Source organism: Capricornis sumatraensis, chromosome 4 (genome assembly GCF_032405125.1).
Source record: "Capricornis sumatraensis isolate serow.1 chromosome 4, serow.2, whole genome shotgun sequence".
Classification (NCBI taxonomy): domain Eukaryota; kingdom Metazoa; phylum Chordata; class Mammalia; order Artiodactyla; family Bovidae; genus Capricornis; species Capricornis sumatraensis.
The window spans coordinates 137,907,296-137,921,221 of NC_091072.1; the positions used below are offsets into that span (position 1 = coordinate 137,907,296).

Below are 13,926 nucleotides of genomic sequence, written 5' to 3' on the forward strand. Positions count from 1 at the left end.
TTTTAAAAAATGGAAAAGAGTAGAAAAATTAAAATTCTAAAAAATAACAAATGGATTCTAAAACTAAAAATGTTCATCAGCACAAATTTCAGTGGATGGGCATAAAAGTAAATTTAAGGTAGAAAATAAGGGTCAATGAACTTGAAGAAAGATCCATGTATATTAGCCATTCAGAAAAAGGGGGCTGAGGGTTGGAGGTGAGATTAAAATTGAAGTTAACAGGGCCCAGTAAGCTGCAGACAATATCTAACACTCAGGAACTTGGGTCCCAGAAGGAAAAAAAGACTGGGGAAGAAAATATATTTGGAAAAATAGTTTTTTAAATGTCTAAAACAACAACCTAGAAATCCAAGAAGCTCAATAAACTCCAAGGAAGGATGAATATGAAGAAAACCACACTTAGGCACATCATAGTCAAATTAGTGAAAAATAAAGAGAAATATTGGTGGCCATAGCCAGAGTAAAATGAAACATTACTTACAGGAAAACAGGAAGAAACAGAATTCCAAGAAATGGAATGATAAGGTTAAGTACTGAAATAGAAATAAAACTGTAACCTAAAACTCTATATTCAGCAAACCACCCTTGAAACACAGAGGTGAAAAAAGACATTTTTCAATGAACAAAATCTGAGAGAACTAATCACCAACAGACTACAGGAAGAATAAGAGATAAAGAAATGACACGCAGAAGACTGGTTTTACCTAGGTTTCTTCTTTTAATTTCCTTAAAAGACAAATATCTATTAAAAATCACATCACTGTGAGGAGGGGTTTATAAACAGGTAGAAGAAGAAGAACAGTAAATAATTCTGGGGACTAATCAGGGTGTAAATGGAACTGCTGTAAGGTTTTTATATTTGTGACCTATGGAATGTAAAGAGGAATATAGGTATGCCTCATTTTATTGTGCTTTGCATTATTACACTTTACAGATATTGCATTTTCTATAAATTGAAGGTTTGCAGCAACCCTTCATCAGGTAAGTCTATCAGTACCATTTCAAGTCTCTGTGCCATGTTTTGCTGATTCTTGAAATGTTTCAAAAATGTTCATTACTATTATATTTGTTATGGTGATCAGTGATCAGAAATCTTTGATGTTAATAAATTAATAGAACAAGTAGACCAAAATAAAACCAAACAAAATCAGATCTAAAAAATGTGACCAACCAACTTGAGTTAATTGACATTCACAGAACATGATGACTAACATTGGCAAATAAATGACACTTTTTTCAGTGCACTTGAAGCAGATACTTAAATATACCATAAAATGGGGTATAAAATAAATCTCATTAATTACAAAAGGCAAAAGATTTTTAAAATTTATATTCTCTGAGCATAAAAGAATTTTAAATTTTAAGTCAGTAATAATGATATCCATAGAAACATAAAATATTTGGAAATTAAACATTTCATACTAAATACTCCAATAATATTCTAAACAACTAGAAAAATTAGAAAACATTTTTAACTGAATGATAGAGCAAAAAGAGCAAAATATTGGTTCTTTGAAAAGATTAATAAAACTCACAGATCCCTAGCAAGACTATAGTTTCTACCAAAACAAAACAAGGAACAATAACAATAAAAGGAAAGAAAACAAAAATGGTTGATATTGGGAATAAAAAAGGAGATATAACTACGGACCCTACAGACATCAGACTAGTAAGAGAATATTCTAAACACCTTATATCAATCAATTCAGCAACTCCTATATTTGTACAATGAAAAACAAGCAAGCAAACTTCTTATACACAGAATGACGTGAATGGATCTCACAAGTATTACACCTCAGGGCATGTAGGTGAAAAAAAGGGAAGAGTACATACTGTGTAAGTATAATGTTCTAAAACTGGCAAAGCTAATCCATGGTGATAAAATCAGACCAGTTACTGCACCTGGAGCAGAAGGTTAAAAAAGAGCGTAACTGACGTCAAAGGGGAATAAATGCTGTTTCTGGGAAGATTATACAAATTGTCAAAACTCACCATATCATACATGTTAATATTTGAACTTTATTGAATATAAATTTACTTCAATGAAGATGATTTTGAAGAAAAAAAAGTTTTTAGATAATACAGAAACAGGATGAAAAGTGAAGGCAGTCCACAAATTTCATTTATAAAATTTTTCTTTACATCTGTGTCTCTTTTGCTGTCTTGCATATAGGGTTATCATTACCATCTTTCTAAATTCCATATATATGTGTTAGTATACTGTATTGGTGACTTTTGGACTCTGCGGGAGAGGGACAGGGTGGGATGATTTGGGAGAATGGCATTGAAACATGTACACTATCATGTAAGAAACGAATCGCTAGTCTAGGTTTGATACAGGATACAGGATGCTTGGGGCTGGTACACTGGGATGACCCAGAGAGATGATATGGAAGGGTGGTAGGAGGAGGGGTTCAGGGTTGGGAACTCATGTACACCTGTGGTGGATTCATGTCAACGTATGGCAAAACCAATACAGTACTGCAAAGTAAAAAAATAAAATTTAAATTAAAAAAAATTTTTTTTCAAAAACTACTTCATTTCTATTATATGCCTCTGTAACAGAACGAGAAGCAAAAGCTGTGGGTCAGGAACTGCTAGATGCTTTCACACACATCTCACAAAGACTGCACCTTTAATTCAGGATAAGGTCTGTCACAGTGCCTTGGGAGACAGATACACCTGAGGCCAGAACACTTGGGTTCAAATAATGACTTATAAGATCAGTTAGCTTTGGGACCTTGGGCAAGTCCCTCCATCTTAAGTTTCTTCGTCAGCTACAGGTCTGGTGTGAAGGTGAAGGAACATAATTTTGAAGTACAAATACAAGTTCTATCACTCACAGTGTCAAACACTGATCAGATGAAAAACTGAAGGAGATAAACAAGATGGACTGGGATACGAGCCAACAGGAAGAGACAGGTGACGGCATGTTTCCAGTCACATTTCTGTCTGTGGATGCAAAGGGTGGGGTGGAGGGTGGAACAGACGTGTCTAAGCATGAGGACCTAATAATGTTCCTATTTTAAGCAACAGGTACAGGGTTGGCTTGCTTACCCAGAATGAATACACTTTCACTGTGACCTGGATCACACCATTCTGGGCTAACTCCCTGGTCCTGTTTCTAAGAGCATGAAAAGGGAGGCTACCTGTCTACCTAAGACTCCAATGGGCTTTCCCCAGGCTCCTGAGGGTTCCAGCATCTTCTATCATTGGGGACCTTTGGAATGCCAATATAAGTGATGACCCATTCGTTACAATGTTCCATTCTTCCCTATCCTTAGGTTTTCAGAGATTTCAGTTTAAATAAAATAAGCAGAGCAGAGATCTTTTGGATACAGCAGCAAACCAGAGCAACAGCTTCATTAATGCCTGGTTGGCTGAATTTCAGTACAATTCCAGGGAACCACGCTAGGTCTGAGAGAGTCTTTAATAAAAAGTACATGAGTAGAAAAATCTAGAGAGTGACTGTGACAGAGGCCCAAATTTAAGAAGCGAGAAGTCACGTATATTCATCCAAACACGGAGCCACTAGTAGGGCAGCTAAAGATGCAACACTCCATCTTGGTATAGCAAGTTATCTGACAGAGGTTTCAATAAACCTCCATGGGAAGGATTTCCCTGGTGGTCCAGTGGTTAGAAATCCACATTGCAATGCAGGGGATGAGGGTCTGATCCCTGGTTGGGGAACTAAGATCTCACATGCTGCAAAGCAACTAAGCCCAGAGGGAGCAACTATTGAGCCACGCACTCTGGAGCCCACGTGCCACAACCAGAAAGCCAGCTGCTGCTGCTGCTGCTAAGTCGCTTCAGTTGTGTCTGACTCTGTGTGACCCCACAGACAGCAGCCCACCAGGCTCCCCCATCCCTGCGATACTCCAGGCAAGAATACTGGAGTGAGTTGCCATTTCCTTCTCCAATGCATGAAAGTGAAAAGTGAAAGTGAAGTCACTCAGTCGTGTCCGACTCCTAGCAACCCCATGGACTGCAGCCTACCAGGCTCCTCCATCCATGGGATTTTCCAGGCAAGAGTACTGGAGTGGGGTGCCATTGCCTTCTCTGAGAAAGCCAGCATGATGCCGCAACTACTGAGCCCCTGAGCCAGAGCTACAGTCTGTGCACAACAGAAGATCCTGCGCCACCTGCAGGGCACGGCAGGTAACTCACGGAGCCTCGCATATGAAAAGGAGGAGACCGCGGAGGCTCAGGCAGGGTCTTGGGAAGGACCTTTATCAAAGCCAAGCTGAAGGAATTTATATTGTATCTTGAAAACGAAGGGCCGCCACCAAAGGATTTTAAACAAGCGGTACCACAACCCAATTAGCATTCCTGAGAGATCATTCTGGCAACAGTGTGGAGAACAGATTGAAAGGGGACAGAAGCAGAGACTGGAAAACTAGTTAGAAGACCGTTGAAGTGATCCATGTGGGGAATGACAGTGGCCTAAGATAGCAGCACACAGGATGGAAAGAATGCATGAAATACGGCGAAAAACAGAACTCTCAAGACTGATTCACTGATTCCTATGAAGGTGAGAAAAAGCAATCAGTGTCAAGCTTGTGTGTATGAATAGCTAGACCTGCTGTTTGTGAAAACAAAGACTGAGTCAAACTACATTTCAAAAAAACAAAAACAAAAACAATGACACTGCCCTAAATTTAAGAAGAAAAAATAAAACACAGACAAAAGCTCAGGCTGCCTTAGACAGGACGGATATGGATCTCTGAAAAAAATCAAACACGTAAATTCACAGAGAGGAATAAGTCAGAGTTAAAGAAATTCCTGTCTAACATATGTTGATGAATGAATAATCAAAGACTTAACACAGAAGGCAATTCACTAACAAGAGAGCCATCTACTGCCTTACAAGGATAATGCAGTGATGAAACGCCACCCAAAAACGTGGAAGAAAGCCAAGTTTGTGACCATTTCCCACTGCACGTGTATTCATAAAATAGCTGAACCCTCCCACAGGAAAAAAAAAAAACAAAAACCTTCAAGTGGTTAGCTGCTGCTGCTGCTAAGTCACTTCAGTCGTGTCCAACTCTGCAACCCCACAGACGGCAGCCTGGCAGGCTCCCCTGTCCCTGGGACTCTCCAGGCAAGAACACTGAAGTGTGTTGCCATTTCCTTCTCCAATGCATGAAAGTGAAAAGTGAAAGTGAAGTCACTCAGTCATGTCCGACTCTTAGCGACCCCATGGACTGCAGCCCACCCGGCTCCTCCATCCATGGGATTTGCCAGGCAAGAGTACTGGAGTGGGTTGCCATTGTCTTCTCCGCAAGTGGTTAGCACTTTCAGTTAATAGCCAAATGCTTCGACTTACCAATTTCTCTTAAAAGCATCCATTCAATATATACCATTATTTCAATATAAAACGCTTACCTGCCATCATGGCTATCATACTGGCTTTATAGACGTTGGTGAGAGATCCAAGTTCTCCTGTGGCTAAGATGGTTTTGAGGTGAGCCTCCCCACAGGCCTTGCGAAACTGACGAATCTCATCATACAGGGCTGAGGAAGGAAATAATTGAGGCCGTTACAAAGCCGGCAAGTGATAACATAACTTGGCAGCCATTTAGAACTGGTAGAACCCATCTCAGATTTAGGAAACATAAACCATTTGTCACTTTCTAAAAAATCACCCCAATTTAATATTGCCTCAAGCATTCTGTTGCAGTTCCCCTCTTGTTCTAAGGAACTCCTTCGTTTGCTACCATGAAAGAGTTTCTATGCCCTGGCCCCAGGTCCCAACCCACAGAGCTTTTAAAGTATCATTATAAAGACATGCAAATTACAAATAATTTCTACTGCTTTTGTAGGATGGTTACTTAGGAGAAAAAAAGAAATTCATCTACCATATATACACGGGTATATCACTTTGCAAACTAAAGAAAAAAAAATCCTCCAGTCCTTTTGAATTCTCCCATTCACACATAATAAGTTCTCTTGTTGGAATATAAAGCAGGCCTTTCCTGAGAGCTCTGCTAATGAAAATAAAGACATAACAGTTTGCCCCACTCTCTGTCAGGGTATTTGTCTATGCATGCGTGTGTGCTAAGTCGCTTCAGTCGTGTCTGACTCTGCAACCCTATGGACCATAGCCTGCCAGGCTCCTCTGTCCATGGGATTCTCCAGGCAAGAATACTAGAGTGGGTTGTCGTGCCTTCCTCCAGGGGATCATCCCAACCCAGGGATCAAATCTGTGTCTCTTACATCTCCTGCATTGGCAGGCAGGTTCTTTACCACTAGCGCCACCAATATATCAGACTAAAAAGCATTCAGGCTAGACAGGGAGTGATGGGTGTATGTATACAAATTCAGCCGTGGAGGAATTCAGAGATGCAGCTTTGAATCTATTATCCTCTGACCCCAGTACCACATTTGCCTTCTAGAGCTCCATACAGCATTCATAAAGCACCTGAACTGAAAATATATATATATTTATTTTATACACACATATACATATATACCCTCAAAGCCCATTATACTCATAAAATTAAATTGAAGGGGAAACATTTCATATTCAAAGTAACAGAATATTAGCAAGCAAAATCAGTACAGTATAATGAGTATTAAAATTCTGAAAAATTATTTAAGACTGTCTATTGCCAATAACACCAAGCTCTTAACCTGCATCAGGTTGGCTACATCTCCTTTCCTGAACTTCAGTTATTGCTACACTATCAGGATTAAGTAAGTAAGTAAAGTCACTCAGTCGTGTCCAACTCTTTGTGACCCTGTGGACTGCAGCCCACCAGGCTCCTCAATCCATGGGATTCTCCAGGCAAGAATACTGGAGTGGGTTGCCATTTCCTTCTCCAGGGGATCTTCCCAACCCAGGGATCGAACCTGGGTCTCCTGCATTGGAGGCAGACGCTTTAACCTGTGAGCCATCAGGATTAGGGTAATAATAAACATTAGGGTTACGAGAAGCATTTCTAATGCTAAAATGACAGTTGTATAATTCACAGGTTTTCTAAAGTACTTATAAAAGACTAAAAATCAGTCTTGAGTCAGAAAACTAAGTCAAACCACTCAAGTTTTTGGTGTTTTTATTTTTGAGGAGGGATATGCGCCATGCCAGACACCATGCAGGATCTTAGTTCCCCAACCAGGGATGGAACCCACGCCCCCTGCAGTGGAAGCATGGAATCCTAACCACTGGACCACCAGGCAAGTCCCCAAACCATGAAAGATAAAGATGGAACAAAACTTGTCTTCTCAATTTTAGAAAACCCAAACTTAACTTGAAGCGCAAAGGATTCTATTACAAGACACATGGAAAAGTACAATGTTTGTTGCCTCCAAGAGGTACCCACGTTTTTTTTTTCAAGAAAGGGCAGAATATTTTTACAAATTCCTAACAGTCAGTAGTTGTTTCAGAAACGACCCGAGATGCCACACTGCCCGCCTTACCCTGCATGTCGCACCTAAACCATGAGGAGACCATATCACCCACCCATCCAACACAACAACATGCAAGGACAGGACAAACAGCAAAAGGCTATGCGGCAGTAACCATCTATATTCTTTTAACTCAGAGAGTGAATCTTGGATGGAAAACCAGTTCTTGAAAATAGAAAGCTGTCCTCTAAGAACTAGTGACAAGGAAGCCTCTTGAGCTAAAAATTCAAGAATGATAATCTGGAGTTAAGTTGTGACCTAATTAAGGATTTTTCTTCCTAGTACAATGAGCAATCTCAAGGGTCAAACAAAGGTGGATTTAAAACTCAACTCCAACACCTTCTGTGTGACCTTAGGCAAGTTATTTCTCCCAGCCTCAGTTCCAGCCTTAAAGTATCAATAATAATATTTATTTTATGGGTTATTTGAGGATTAAAAGATAAGATATATACAGATAGATAGGTATACACACACAAAAAACTTTGTGCATTGCCTGGCTTATTGTAAGCATTCAAAAAGTTTAATCATTATTTTTAAGTTCAGAATTCTAGTAAAATGAATTTCTACTAAGTGCTGTTGATAAAAAGTCAAATCTTGGTTCATACCTGACCCAACTTTTTGTACTACACTGAAATTTTGTTATATGGATTAGTGCTTATATTCAGTGAGCCATCAGATAAGACTTGAAAATATTTTGTTACAGCATTTGTGAAAGGGAACTTTGGCCTGTATAACAAAATTCTTAAAACATTGGTCCTGAGCATATTTATAAGCAAAATCACCAGCCATTTTCTAAAATATATTACCCTTTAATATCCACTGAAGTTCTTTACCTACAGTTAAAATTAACCAGAAAACCCAGATATATTTTATGACTCAATTATCAGCCACCTGGAATTCATGCTTTTTAATCCATGACCCAAAGAGAATGAACCAAAAATGGTAACTCTGAGTTTCACTGGATTTAACTAATATGCAACCAGTGCCTTCTAATTCTTTAGTTACCAACTCTTTAAATTATGTTACTGACCTGTCTCATCAGATAACAGGATCAAGGTTAACTGAAAAAGTATCTTACACCTTTAAAGATCAACACTGGGAAAGTTGTTATTTGTTTCTGTTACCATTCTGCCCAGAGTCTACCAGGACAATTATATCAGAAAGCATACCAAACCTGGTCTTTTTAGAATGCACTCTGTGTGTGCTGTGCTAAGTCGCTTCAGTCGTGTCCAGCTCTTTGCAACCCTATGGACTGTAGCCCACCATGCTGCTCTGTCCATGGGATTTTCCAGGCAAGAATACTGGAGTGGGCTGCCATGCCCTCCTCTAGAGATGTCCCTGAGTCAGGGACTAAACCCGAGCCTCTTCTGTCTCCTGCATTGACAGGCAGATTCTTCACCACAAGCACCACCTGGGAAGCCCAAAACGAGGTCTGGGCTCCATCAAAGGAATGCTTCTACATAATCCTTTGAATTTTACTGAGTGATGCAAAGATGAAGGACAGTTAGAGATTTTCATCAGTAATGCAACGTCAGCAATGGCAGTAGATCCGAGAGTCCACAGCGGTCACCAGCCAGCAGGGTACCCACGCTGGCCACTGGCAAGAGCAACAGCACTGGTCTCGTAAGCAGACTCTTTCTGCTACACATCTGGCTTACTCTCTGCTCCCGTCTTCATGGTCCCGCTTGTGCTCCAAGCCTGCTTCTCAGCTTCCCACTGATTCAGTAAGCTACCCCAGATCCTCCTAATAATAAATAAGAAACCCCTTTTCAGCTTGCCATGGGGCTTCCCTTGTGGCTCAGACAGGAAGGAATCTGCCTGCAATGTGGAAGACCCAGGTTCGATCTCTGGGGCAGGAAGATCCCTTGAAGACGGACATGGCAACCCACTCCAGTATTCTTGCCTGGAGAATTCCATGGACAGAAGAGCCTGGCGAGCTGCAGTCCATGGGATCATCAGAATTGGTTTATTAGTCTTCAACCTATGACTCCAGTATAACACATAGACACTGGCAAGTATGGTATAATGGACAATAGTGTGGGTGCTCTGACTGCCTCGATTTATATGAGAAGACTGCACGCAGCACCAAAGGATAGCCCCCAACTCGTCGCAACTAGAGAAAGCCCGTGTGCAACAATGAAGACCCAGTGCAGTCATAAATAAACAAATAAACAAAATGCAGAGGACACTATGATCCACATTTCCTAAAGAATGTAAGATACAACCTCTTTGGGGCACGAGAAGAGATGTCTAACTTACTACTGTGGTGTTCAGTCGCCCAGTTGTGTCCGACTCTGCAACCCCATAGACTGCAGCATGCCAGACTTCCCTGTTCTCACTATCTCCTGGAGTTTGTTCAAACTCATGTCCATTGAGTCAGTTATGCCATCTAACCATCTCATCCTCTGTCTCTCCCTTCACCTCTTGCCCTCAATCTTTCCTAACATCACGGATAGATAGACAGAGCTGTATGCATGTTTATAGGTGTGCGTTATATACATTTATGTATTTCGTAGATCTGTCCCCTGAGAAGGCATGGAAACAGCAGCAACCCTGTAGCAATGAGCACCCTGTAGCACCCAGATCTTCGTTCCTAAACACCAGTCTTCAATGAAAACAAGCAAAGCTCCTTGGGAAAGTGACTGATTCCAAGCCTGGGGCAGAGAAAGCTAAAAATCAGCCCGAAATATCTTTTAAATAAATGTAAAGAAGGTCTTAAAGAATAACAAAAACATGTCAAAAGGGCAGAGGAGCTAGTTTGAAGCAGCTCTCATCTGCCAAATCTGGGACAATTTGAGTTCCAGAATAAATAATGATAGTAATGGATTATAACCAACTGGAAAAAAAAAAAAAAAGGCATCTATGAGTTCTTGAAGAGAGGAAGAAACGGAGGGAGAAGGTAATGCTAACTAATGAGTATAAAAGAAATGATGGAATCAGAAAAAAATCACCATTTCCAACTATCAGAGTATAACAGAAGAATTACCAATGAACAATTAAAACCACTGAGTAAAAGTTAGATGAAGAACAGGATATTAACCATATCTCCATTCATAAAATACTTACTAAAATACAAAATATTTATTAATTTTACAATGGAGAAACTTGGCAGAAACCATCTTAGCCAAGTAAAAGTGTAACACCGTCAATAATGGAACAGATCAACATTTCGGGACTCCTGAAAGCAGAGGACATTGAGAAGAACAGAACAAAACTTCAGGGGTGGGCCTACCAAAAACACCTAATGTGAATCTAATCATGAAAAACCATGTAACCCACCCAGACTGAGGTACGCTTTACAAAATAGACCTCAGTTCTTCAAACACGAGAAAAGATTGAGGACTGTTCCAGACTGAAGAAGCCTAGAGACACGCGGGCTTCCCAGGTGGCTCAGTGGTAGACTCTGCCTGCCAGTGCAGAAGGTGCAGGAGACCTAATGGTAACATTAATGACATTCATGTTAATTTCCTGATTTTGATGGTTTACTGTGGCTTCATATGTTTTTAGGAAATACACACTGAAGTACTTAATAGTAATGTATCAATAGGTCAGCAACTTAATCTCAAATAATTCAGAAAAAATATATCTATATCTATTTAACTTTCTCTCTGCATGCACGTATAGAGAGAGAGAAAGAGAAAGAGGAAAGGCAAAAATTTAAATGGGATAGAATTTTATAACTGGGAATAAATGGGAGTTTTGTGTGCTATTTTTGTAACCTTTCTGTGAGTTGTAAATTATTCAAAAATAACAGTTAAAAAAGATATGTTTGTTATACAGTTGTAGTTTATTTAGTATCCAGGTAGTTTTCTCACGGGAGGGCTTTTGAAACTATCAACTATTCTACTGGTTTTTTTTAGGAAAAAATGTGTGATTATATATGGTACATATTATTTTGTAACCTGCTTTTCTTCCCTTTGATATATCATAGATATCTTTCCAAATTAATAAATTCATGTCTGTAGCACATTTTTAATGGCTGCACAATCTTCCGTTGCATGGTCATAAACAATGTATTCAACCACCTATTACTGGATAGCCAAAGTTTCAGATTATTTGCTCTTATAAACAATACTTCAGTAAACCCCTTTATGGTTAAGTCTCTGCATATATCATGGCCTTGTTCCCTAAAGCATTTATTAATTTTTCTGCTCACATTCTCAGAATACCCATTCACTGTTAAAAATTCAAACATTACAGAAACTGAAACTTCCCCATTAAAAAAAAAAGAACAATTCTTGCACGTATCAGAAAAAATAATAATTTGGAAAGCTATTATAAAAGATGACTGACAAATGAAAATGGAATTCAAACACCACGACTGCAAATTAGTCAGAATAATGCAAAATTTAACAAAACACACACACCAGAGCAGTGGCTGGCAGAGTGATGTCACATTAAGAAACCTGATAATAAATGTTTTGACTTATAATGAGGTTTTCAGGAGTAGCAAAAGTGGGTGTACTAGAAACCCAAGATGGATTACATTGCAGATGCTTAATCAATATAACGGCACAACCAGCAGACGCGTGGTCTCCTGTCTGTCCCCCCTTGTCCCTCCTACTGCTGCTAAGCTGAGGAGAAGACATGGAGGTCATAACCTGACCTTCTGTTTGTCCCTGCCAGTGGGAAAAACAAGTGGGGCTGAGCCAGTGGAGTGGTCCGTGGCAGGATTTCGATAATCCAGCCACTCTGGGAAAGGCCTGGACGCTGACCCAAGGGGACGGAGGAGGTCACGCTGCATTGGTTTTAAAGAGCATCCAAAACAAGGTGATCGCTGGCTCCCTGTGCCAGCAGGAACTTGCATCTCAAGAATTCAACTTTTCTCTATCTACAAGTCTCTTCTTCCTCTCCAGCTCCTACTTAAAAGGAAAACAGATTCTTCATCTTGAGGCTGCTGGCAACCTGTTAAGCTTTCTGGAAAAAGTACCACTGTAGACTTAGAAAAGGGCTAGCCAGATGGCTCAGTGGTAAGGAATCTGCCTGCCAATGCAGGAGACACAGGTTCGAACCCTGGGTTGGGAAAATCCCCTGGAAGAGGAAACTGCCATTTTTGCCAATACTGCAGTATTCTTGCCTGGGAAATCCCACGGACAGAGTAGCCTGGCGGGCTACAGCCCGTGGGGTTGCCAAGAATTGGACACGACTGAGAGGCTGAGCACAAAAGCACACAGACATAGAAAACTGTTAGTCAAGCTTTCATGTATAGAAATTATGATTGAAGTTAAGAACCCAAGTGTTTAAAGATTATATAGCCCATCTAAAAGCCATAAAGTAGATTTCCCTTTATATTTCGTGCTATTCAAAAGCACTTAAAAATAATTGTTAACGAACATATCTAAGCAATTATTTTTTGAGTACCAGAAAGATGTTCAACACTGCAAGAGTGGCCTGAAAATCACTCTTAAGATAATTATATGTACAGTAAAACACTTAATATAAAATTACATGGCAACCTTCTAATCTAAGAAAGTCACAAAATGTTCAAGAACAGTTTTCATCCACTAAGACAACTAATTAATCTTGAAAGACTAAAACAGAGATGAGCTAAAACACTAGGTAGTAAAATAACCACCACAAGAGATAAAACACACACATTTTTGTCAATAGTATTTGAAGTTTTAAAGAATCATAGCATAAAAACAAAAACCATAAAAGCCTACAGCAGTCCTAAGTATCTCCAGAAGGTTTCTGTTATAAACAACCCTCAAAACAGAAAGCCCAGGTTATAGATTATGTGATTCCTCCCCAAAAATGTGTCTATAGATTTAGAGATTGCTTTTCTCATAAGATAGTATGATTAACAGCTCTACAAAATAAAGAAAAACCCTAATTTCTTTTAGGAGATATTCTTTCTACCACCCTTCTTTTGTAAAACTAAGCAAATAAGAAAAATAAATTGTATCATCCTAAAGCTCTTCAGGATCTCAAGGCATATACTCCATAAACCAAGTTTAGGAGAGCTGAAGAACCGAACAGGGCAGGGACTTCCCTGGTGGTCCAGTGGTTAAGAATCTGCCTTGCAATGTAAGGAATGAGGGTGTGATTCCTGGTTGGGGAACTAAGACTAAGACCCCACATGGCTTGGGGCAACTAAGTCCACACGCCATAACTAGACAGAACGTGCACCTCAACGAAGATCCCACGTACTGCCACCAAGACAATGCAGATGAATAAATAAATAAGTAAAAGAAAAAAATAATCAGACAACTGCAAAAAAAATGGAACTGAACAGGGTAAAAGGTATGTGAGGCTGTGGATACAGAAGACAAACGATAATTCCAGATGTGATTCTGAACACATAATGCTGGAAAAATGTCCCAGACGCGGCCACGTTTGGCGTCACCAGGGAGCTCCTGGTGGCTTAGTAGGTAAAGAATCCACCTTCAATGCAGGAGATGCCGGTTCTGTCCCCGGGCCAGGAAGATCTCTTGGAGAAGGAAATGGCAATCCCCTCCGGTATTCATGCCTGGGGAATCCCATGGACAGAGGAGCCTGGCGGGCTATAATCCATGGGGT

General features: G+C 40.0%; 1 protein-coding gene across 1 annotated transcript in view; it reads right to left on the reverse strand.

The window, feature by feature from the left end:
• The window catches only part of DERA (deoxyribose-phosphate aldolase), a 117,641-nt gene that overhangs the window by 46,870 nt on the left and 56,845 nt on the right, over nt 1–13,926 (reverse strand). Inside the window, exon 6 of the mRNA XM_068971213.1 lies at nt 5,386–5,514. Coding sequence (XP_068827314.1) covers nt 5,386–5,514 — 129 coding nt within the window. The remainder of the gene's footprint in view (nt 1–5,385; nt 5,515–13,926) is intronic.